Raw genomic sequence first — 9318 nt, 5'->3', positions numbered from 1 at the left:
CAGGGGAATTTTTCTATGTGAATAATAAACGAATTTCAATAGTGAATTCACTTTTTGATTTTTATCAAAGTCTTTTTTTTTTTTAAAAGAAGATTTTTGAGTACTTTTTAAAGATACTATAATATAAGATATTTTATCAAATCTTTAAAGAGTTCAACTATATTTTTTTCCAATACTAAAATGTAATTCTAGAAAAAAATGTACATCAACTGATATATTAACATAGTTGTGGATAATTTAACAAATTAATTATTAAATTAGTATATTTATTGATATAACAATTGATATATTGATTTGCTGATTATTATGTCTCAAATTTCTTAATTTAAATATATAAAATAAAAATAAAGGAAATAAAATAAAATAAAATAAAACAATTCTCTTAAGTCCATTAGCTATTGAATTATCAAAGATGATATTGAAATTCTTTTGTGATAATTTAATTAAAACACAGAAACAATACTATATTTTTTAAATTTAATTATAAAATACCAGGTTCAATAATGTTTAACTCATAGGATAAATAATATATATATATTTTATCCATCTATCTCAAGAAAAAAGAAAAGAAAAAAGTTCACCCAATAATTAATAAGCAGTAAAATGAAAAATCCCTGTACAAGACGAGTCGTTCGTACTGGTAATTGCTTTTAATCGACCGAACACGAAGTCCTTTCCCCGTCGTCTTCATCAACTCATCCATGTCTTTAACGTAAAAAGTCACTCACAGACCAAGAAAACTTGCATTGCCTCATTTACTTCTCCATTAAAACAGCACATAAATAAGACCCAGATAGCCCTTTTGACCTGTTTCTTCCTTGATGTTTTCTTGACCATTAACGAGGAAAAGAGGTGGAGATTGATCTGTATTTGTATTTATACTTAAAGAGAGATGTTGGAGAAGATTAGATTACCAGCAAGGCCATCATTGAGAGGGAATGATTGGGTAGCTGATGCTTCACATTGTCAGGGATGCTCTTCTCAGTTCACTTTCATCAATCGCAAGGTGTTTTTTTTTTTTAATTATTATTAAAGTAAAAATTGAACCTTTTCAATCTTTTTTTATCTTTTCTTCAATACCCATGTCACCAAATGTCTTCTTTCAGTTCTCTCTTTGTATAATCGCTTGATCATGATTTGTTCATTCTTTGATTTCTATGTTATGATGCTCACTTATAGCTTAGTTAGGAATATTTGGATCATAAGTTGAAGTTATTCATAATTATTAGACTTGTGCTTGTTGTAGATATCAACTGTCATAAGTTTTAGCTTTTGATTTAATTTTGTATGTTAAAAATCTATAATAAGTTTATTATTGGTTCTTAGTATCATGCAAGCTTGTTTATCGGATTTTATAATGAGATGACTGTTGATTTCCATATGGGTTTTTATCTTGCCTAGACTTTATGAAATATTGATTCATGTGTAATTGGATTTGCAGCATTATTGCCGAAGATGTGGAGGTTTGTTTTGTGGCAATTGCACTCAGCAAAGAATGGTTTTGCGAGGTCAAGGTGATTCTTCTGTGCGTATTTGTGATCCTTGTAAAAAGTTAGAAGAGGCTGCATGTTTTGAGACGCGGTACGGACACAAGAATAGAGCTGGGAAAGGTATTTTTTAGTTTTTGATTATGATCATTGATGTTTCTTGCATTACATAGCTCATTTATGTACTGTTTTACTCATTGCATCACTGCAAAATTCTCTTTGTCCTTCTAGTTCTTCATTCATTCAATATATCTAAGGATTGTTGTTTGGCTACTCAAGTTTATAGAAAGGTTACTTTTAGCCCCCTTCGTTCTTTCCCTGGCTTAATAATCACTTTGGAAAATCTGTTAGTTTGTGTTGAAGTTCATTTCTCTAGCTCATGAAATGATGTTTGGACATGCAAATGCACACTGTCTGATGTTCATGAATATGTGCACTGTGAGATACAATGCATCTTCTTTTTAAACGGTACCTTTGTCTAAACCTAGATGGATTTTTGTGTAGGAAGTTCAAGAATGATGCCAAAGAACGAGGATGAAATTTTGAATGAGATTCTAGGCACTGATAGAAAGGAATCTTCTTCATCAGGACGACAGTCGAACACTGACATGTTTTCTAGCATTCAAAGGGCAAGTAGCTGTGCTTCCTACTCAAATACTCAACAAGTTGATGCTCTGGATGGAGGAGAAATACATAGAAGTCATTCTGTGGATGATCGCAATCATGTATATAGTGAGGTGGGATCAACCACTCCTGAGGAATTACATCAACAAGCTTTGGATGAAAAGAAGAGGTATAAAATTTTGAAAGCTGAGGGGAGGTCTGAGGAGGCCTTGAAAGCCTTTAAGAGAGGAAAGGAGCTTGAGAGGCAGGCTGATGCTTTGGAATTGTCTACTAGAAAAAATCGTCGGAAGGTTTTGTCTTCTAGCAACACAGTTGAGATTCAGAATGAAGATGGCCCCAAAGAATCTGTCAGAAAAAGTAAACGCCTTGCTCAAGTCAATGAAAAGGACAGCTTTACTGCTGAACTCAGAGAACTAGGGTGGTCTGATATGGATCTCCATGACAAAGACAAAAAACTGGTGAAAATGAGTTTGGAGGGTGAACTGTCTTCTCTTCTTGGAGAAATCTCTGGTAGAACTAATAAGAACACGGGAAGCAGTGGCATTGACAAAACCCAGGTTTTTGAACTTAAAAGAAAGGCGCTAGCTTTGAAACGTGAAGGAAAGCTTGCCGAAGCCAAGGAAGAATTGAAGAAAGCAAAAGTTTTAGAACAGCAGCTTGAAGAACAGGAGTTGTTGGGTGTGAATGAAGATTCTGATGATGAGATATCTGCTTTAATCTCTAGCATGGACAGTGATCAAGAAGACAAGCTATTTGCTGAGGATGAGCAGGGTCATGGTTTTGATTTTGATCACCTTGTGGGCACAGCTGATGATCTCCATGTTGATGGTAACTTTGAAGTGACAGATGAGGATCTGGTGGATCCAGAATTAGCTGCTACACTTAAATCATTAGGCTGGACTGATGATTCTGATACTTTGGAAACCACTGCTACACAGTCTGTCCCAATTGATAGGGAAACTCTACGAAGTGAAATTCTTTCACTGAAAAGAGAAGCACTTAATCACAAACGAGCTGGCAATGTTGTAGAGGCTATGGCTCATCTAAAGAAGGCAAAGTTGCTTGAGAGGGACCTTGAAAGCTTGGGAGGTGAAGTGGGCAGCTTAATTGCACATGATACCACACGAATGATGAAAAGTTCACCTTCCCAAAACACTAATGCAAAGAGCACTCCGAGTTCTAAACCTGCACCAAAAAGTAGATTGATGATTCAGAAAGAGCTCTTGGCTATAAAAAAGAAGGCTCTTGCTTTGAAAAGGGAAGGTAGATTGGATGTGGCAGAGGAAGAGTTGAAGAAAGGCAAGGTTCTTGAACAGCAGCTTGAAGAGATAGACAATGCTTCAAATGTCAAAGGGAAACAGGTGGCTGTTGGGAGTAAGAACCCAGATTTGGAAAATGAACATCCTAGTATTTCTGGAAGTCCACCAATTAGAGAAGGGGAGGAGGATGTAACAGATCAAGATATGCATGACCCAGCATACCTTTCACTCTTAAGGAACTTAGGTTGGAAAGATGATGACAATGAGCATGCAAACTCTCCATTTAACCCTCCTAAGGAAAGTGATAACCTTTCTACTCAAACAATCAATCCTTTAGTCACTCGGTCTACATCCAATATCTCATTGAGGACACCAAGAAGAAGCAAAGGTGAAATACAGAGAGAGCTTTTAGGCCTGAAAAGAAAGGCTCTTACTTTAAGACGTGAAGGTAAGATTGACGAGGCAGAGGAAGTGCTTATAGCAGCAAAAGCATTGGAGACCCAGATTGCAGAGATGGAAACACGGAAGAAAGAAATTCAGATTGAGTCTAACAAGCCCAAGGATGAAATTGTCAGACCTGTTAGCAGTGCAGCAGAGGAAGGAGATGTAGATGATATTGCAGAGAAAGATATGCATGACCCATCCCTGCTCTCATTGCTAATGAATTTAGGGTGGAAGGATGATGAAGTTGAAGTTGTAACCGTGCAAGCAAAGCCATCTAAACAAGTTTTGGATCATTTGATGCATTCAACTGATCCATCCACAATTCTGCTCTCTTCCAGCATTTCAGCTGCCAGACCAAGAAGCAAAGGTGAAATCCAGAGAGAGCTCTTGGGTTTGAAAAGAAAGGCCCTTTCCCTTAGGCATAATGGAGAAAATCAGGAAGCTGAGGAATTGTTGAAAATGGCCAAGGTACTAGAGTCCCAAATAGATGATCTGGAAGCTCCAAAGAAGGAGCTTTTCCCTGATGCTTCTGAAGACAAAAAATATCAGAGTACTGGATCATTGAATAATCATGTAAAGCAGAATAATGTGAACAACTCAGTGGAAATGATTGAAAAATTGGCGGCGGCGGCAGCAGCAGTGGATCCTAATGAAAAAGTTATCGAGTCATTCACTGGTTTAGGAAGAAAGGGAAGTGACAAAACTGCTCCTCCCTCATGGAGTCCTGATATTGTCAATCCAGTGCCTTTTGAGATCAATGAAGACAACCGTCCATCTGTAGGAGAGCTTGATCTATTGGATGAAATGGGATCCTTAAGTAACTCGAGAATAAATCAAGGCACCGAGTTCTTTCCTCCACCTCATCAGTCTATGAATCCGATGGATTTGCTGACTGGTGATGATTGGAGTAGTCCTCAAATACCAGCCAGAAAATTTGAAGATAAAGTCGATTTTGGTTCTGATATATCCTGCCTGCCTGAGCCTCATGTTCATGTTGGCTCCTTGAGAAGTGGGCTTGAAAATCTCAGAAGCAAGGACAGAGAAGCCAATTCTATTTCTGATGTTTTCCATTTTCCTGATCCCCATGTTCATATGGGTTCCATGATACATGCACCTATGGATCTTGGAAGCACAGAAAATGTTAGAACTGGAAAGAGAGAAGAAACATTTAATTCAGGCAAGAAGCCCCATGTTGATAGAACAGATTCTGCTCAGGGATTGGCTTCTCAGAACAACAAAAATGCCCTTCAACAAGAAGTTTTGGCTCGTAAGAGGAAGGCAGTTGCGTTAAAGAGAGAAGGGAAATTGGCGGAGGCTCGAGAGGAACTTCGGCAGGCAAAGCTGTTGGAGAAGAGTCTTGAGGTCGAGACCCTTGAGCCTGTAAGTGGTACCCATGATGGGTCAACATCTGTGTCAAATGCTCCCCCTTTTCAACAAAAGGATCCCAGTGCCCCAAAATTTTCTCCAAAACCACTGTCTGGGCGTGATCGATTTAAGTTGCAACAGGAGTCACTGAGCCACAAACGTCAGGCCCTAAAGCTGCGAAGAGAAGGCCAGGTGGAAGAAGCAGAAGCTGAGTTTGAATTGGCCAAGGCTCTGGAAGCCCAGTTGGATGAAATGTCTTCTAATGATTCTGGAAAGTCTTCTGTCAACATAGCAGAACCAGTAGATGATGTAGTTGTTGAAGATTTTCTCGATCCTCAACTTCTATCTGCCTTGAAAGCAATTGGAATTGAAGATAGCAGTATTATATCACAAAGTTCAGAGAGACCAGGACCTGCAAAAGTTAGTCCTACCAAGAGTGAAAAAAATAGCCAGGAAAGAAATCAGATGGAAGAACGGATCAAGACAGAGAAGGTAAAGGCAGTAAATCTGAAACGTGCAGGGAAGCAAGCTGAAGCTTTGGATGCTTTCCGACGGGCCAAATTATATGAAAAGAAACTAAATTCCTTGGAATGAATTTGATCATTAAGGATGCTTGAGAATCTTCCAAGTATGTTTTCAGGAACACATTTGGATTAGAGATAAATAAAGTTCCTTTTCCCACGTTGGATCCGTACGAATTTGTATTATAGAAACTAGAGGGACAGTGTACCTACCACATGAATTTGCATACCTTTATGGTAAGAGAGAGAGTTCTCAAATGGTTCTCAAGCAGGTTCTTCTCTGCTGTAATGTCTGATTTATTTATTTTAAAAAACGACAACAGTTTGAGCTGTTTGGCTTCATCTCTAGTTGTTTCTATGATTGCATGTTATAATTGCTCAAACGTTAAACAGTATTGCAGATTTGACCATTCTATCACTAGCAACTAATGATTTTTCAATGACAGGTATTCTGGGAATTTTCACAAACTGTTGCCTGACAATGAATTTTGTGAAAAATGAGAAACTTTGTGAAGTCCCCTGGAGATTCTATGAGGACATTTAGAAATTGCCCCACCATTTTTTTCCCTGTTATTCGAAAATTTTGGAGTTATGTTACTAATTTCAGATTTAAATACATGAACTTACATGCATGAACTGAAGTGCTGGTTGCTTTTCTGCCTTTTTCCAGTGGTTTAATCTTTTCCTTTCTTCATCATCTTTGTTCCCTGGTTTATTCTTTTCTTCTTCTTCTTCTATATTCTTAATCCGCTTGTCTTTCTATAGAATTCAAGCTTCATGCAGAGGAACAAGAGCTTTGGTTTGTGAATTGAACATCTTTGAAAACATACGGATCCTGTAATTGAAGTTATCATCTCTTTTACACACACACACACACCGTTACACTAATTCTCACTGCTATGATAAACAATGGTGCTATCTTCTACTGTTCCTCTATAAGGTTACAAATTGAGTAATATAGGTTATATAGCAAATACTGGATTATTGGACCGTGTTACGGGACTAGATGTGTCCCAAGTGTGTTAAGGTTGACCAAATATGTCTCGAGTGACTTGGTAGGATAAAAAAACACTTAAACAAATGGTTAAATTGCAGTTTAATTAAATTTTTTTTTTTAATAATGAGATGATAATATATTAGATTAATTAGGGTTAATTTGAATTAATTTATCAAATTTATGATCCGGATTATAAGACTGTAATAACATTATAAAAAACAAATTAAAACAAATTATGAAGCTTAAATTGCAATAAATCCAATATTAAAAGATGAAATTAAAAAACAAAATAAAAAATTATTCAAAAATAATAAAATTAAAAAAATATAAAAAATATATAAAAAATAACTTGAATAAATTAGAGTTAACATGTCAAACCCACAAATTAAATCATAAGATTAAAATAATCTCATAAAAAATAAACCAAATAAATTATAAAATTAAATTTTCCATCAATATAATGTTGAATAATAAAATTAAAAATAAATCAATTTAAAAAAACAAAAATATTATTTTAATATGTAATACTTTACGAGAAGATGAAAAATAAATTTACCTCCTCGTTCAGTTTTGGTTAATAATAGATTAATATCTTTCATTATTTATTTTTTTATACATAAAAATTAAGTTAGAATTAATCCTTTTAAAATAATTTTAATTTTTTTTCTCAATCAATGCTTTAATGGATCTTAGCCTGCACAGTGAGAGATAACCTTTTTTTCAATTTCTAAATTCTCATTCCTTTTTTTTAAGAGAATAAACCAAGATAACCCGAAAAGAAAGTAAAAATACAGAGGAGAAACCAAGGGGGGAACAAACGAAGAAGAGGAACAGAGAAGAGATAAACATAGAGAGACACAGACAAGCACCAGAACAAACAAACAAACATAGACAAAGGTTGCATCGAGAGAAAGCAAAAGAAAAGAAAGAACCAGAGGAAAAGAAAACGAAAGGAGGAACAGAGGGGTCCCAAGCACGCCATCGCCTTCGTCCAGCTTCCAGGTAAGTTTCTCCAGCTGTGCAAGATAATTCACCAACAATGTGCACTTGCACTTACAGTTACCTTGTGGCTGTAGCAAGCGTGCGTGAACAATTCACGCATGCTTGCGGGTAGAAACCGGCTGGGTCCAGCCCAGCTCGTACGGTTGGGTCAGACCCAGCCCCAAAAAAAGGAAAAAGCAGCAAAAAACTGGCCTAAGCCTCAATTTCTTATAATTTATTAGAGAAAGATAAAATTCAATAAAAGATGATCAAAGTGTAAAACAAAAAGAAACATATCTGCCCAATCTCAAATTTATATGAAAAAGTGATTTTCAGTCCACTTATTCTTTTTTTTCTCCATTTCACTTTTCTTTTCTAGAAATTTTACTTTTAGCCTAAAAACTCATTTTTTTAGTTTTTGAGTTTGAGTGGGGAGAGAGAAGCTTGTCGAAAAATAACAAAAAAAAAAAGTTATCAGTTGACTAGATTTTAATCACTATAAAGGATGTTTTTAGTGTCAATGAGTTCAATAAAAGTGATATTTTTTTCTAAACATAGCTAGAAAAATAGGTAGGGGTCCATTTGGTTTTTTAATTCAATTGATTTTTGTTTTTTAGAGTGATTTTGAAGTGTTTTGAGATTGATAAATAATTTTTATAGATTTATATTGTATTTTGAATATATTTTTACTTTGAGCTAAAAATTAAAAATACGTTTGGCTACACGTTAGAGTTTGCGTTTTGTCAAAAACGCACCAAAAAAAGCGATTTACTGTACATGGTCCCACCATAAATTGCGTGTGAAACGCAAGCAGATAGAAAGCAGAAAAATGGTGCTTTTTTGCGCGGCTCTCAATTCAGAGGTTGGTACACTGTTCAGTGAACAGTGGAGGCATGTGAACAGTGCAAGAATTGCACTGTTCACGTGAAATTCTTTTTTTTTTTTTTTTTTTCAGTGTGTTAATTTTTTTAACATTTTTTTAAAAAAAACACTAGTATAAAATGAATTAATCTGATAATATTTTATCTACGCTAAAAAAATTATGAAAATTGTAATTCTTCTCGGATGAATTTTGTATGTAATGACATTATAAATAGTTTAATGGAATAATAAAAAGTATTTTTTATAAAGTATTTTTTATTTCATGATGTAATAGGAGTAATTAATTTTACAATATTTAAATTTAAAATCATTAATATTAATATATATTTTTAAATTATTTTATAACCTCAATTTCAAAAGCATTCTTAACCAAACACATTAAACTACTTTTTCTTCAACCTCAATTTCAAATACAGTTTTAACCAAACACCTATTTTTTCAAATCAACCTCAACTAAAAGTACTTTTTATAAAACAACTTTTTTTAAACCACAACCACAACAGCTACCGCAATACCAAACACACTCTAAGTTTTTTAGATAAAAAAACAAGAACCTGGTTTTCTGGTCACCGTAGACAACCGAAAAATAAACCAATAGGTAGCAGGTACCATTAATAAAAAACAAAGAAAAGCAGTGGACGATGTGCCTGAGGAGGGGCCTGAGTTTTTTTATTAAAGCCAGACGTGTGGCCATGCACATAGCATTTGGTCTCTTTTTTAATTTTTTAATACCTTTTCATTGATTGTTTTCATTGATT

At 35.0% G+C, this 9318-nt stretch overlaps 1 protein-coding gene across 1 annotated transcript; it reads left to right on the top strand.

Moving 5' to 3' along the window:
* The first annotated feature begins 647 nt into the window (after positions 1-647).
* On the top strand, positions 648-6042 carry LOC7490765 (uncharacterized). The gene is made up of 3 exons (XM_024599885.2): positions 648-1006; positions 1442-1610; positions 1992-6042. The coding sequence occupies exons 1-3, from the start codon at positions 893-895 to the stop codon at positions 5771-5773; spliced, it is 4065 nt and encodes a 1354-aa protein (XP_024455653.2). The 5' UTR covers positions 648-892; the 3' UTR covers positions 5774-6042.
* Positions 6043-9318: the final 3276 nt, after the last annotated feature.

This window comes from Populus trichocarpa, chromosome 4 (assembly GCF_000002775.5).
Source record: "Populus trichocarpa isolate Nisqually-1 chromosome 4, P.trichocarpa_v4.1, whole genome shotgun sequence".
In the NCBI taxonomy this organism is placed as follows: Eukaryota; Viridiplantae; Streptophyta; class Magnoliopsida; order Malpighiales; family Salicaceae; genus Populus; species Populus trichocarpa.
Note: the sequence above shows the minus strand (reverse complement) of the source record. Positions and strands in the feature narration are given on the sequence as shown.

Excerpts from the sequence above, each read along its gene's own strand:
- LOC7490765 (XM_024599885.2), top strand. The coding sequence starts at position 893 with ATGTTGGAGAAGATTAGATTACCAGCAAGGCCATCATTGAGAGGGAAT. Across the intron at positions 1,007-1,441 it reads TCACTTTCATCAATCGCAAG|CATTATTGCCGAAGATGTGG; the intron begins GTGTTTTTTTTT and ends TTGGATTTGCAG. Across the intron at positions 1,611-1,991 it reads CAAGAATAGAGCTGGGAAAG|GAAGTTCAAGAATGATGCCA; the intron begins GTATTTTTTAGT and ends ATTTTTGTGTAG.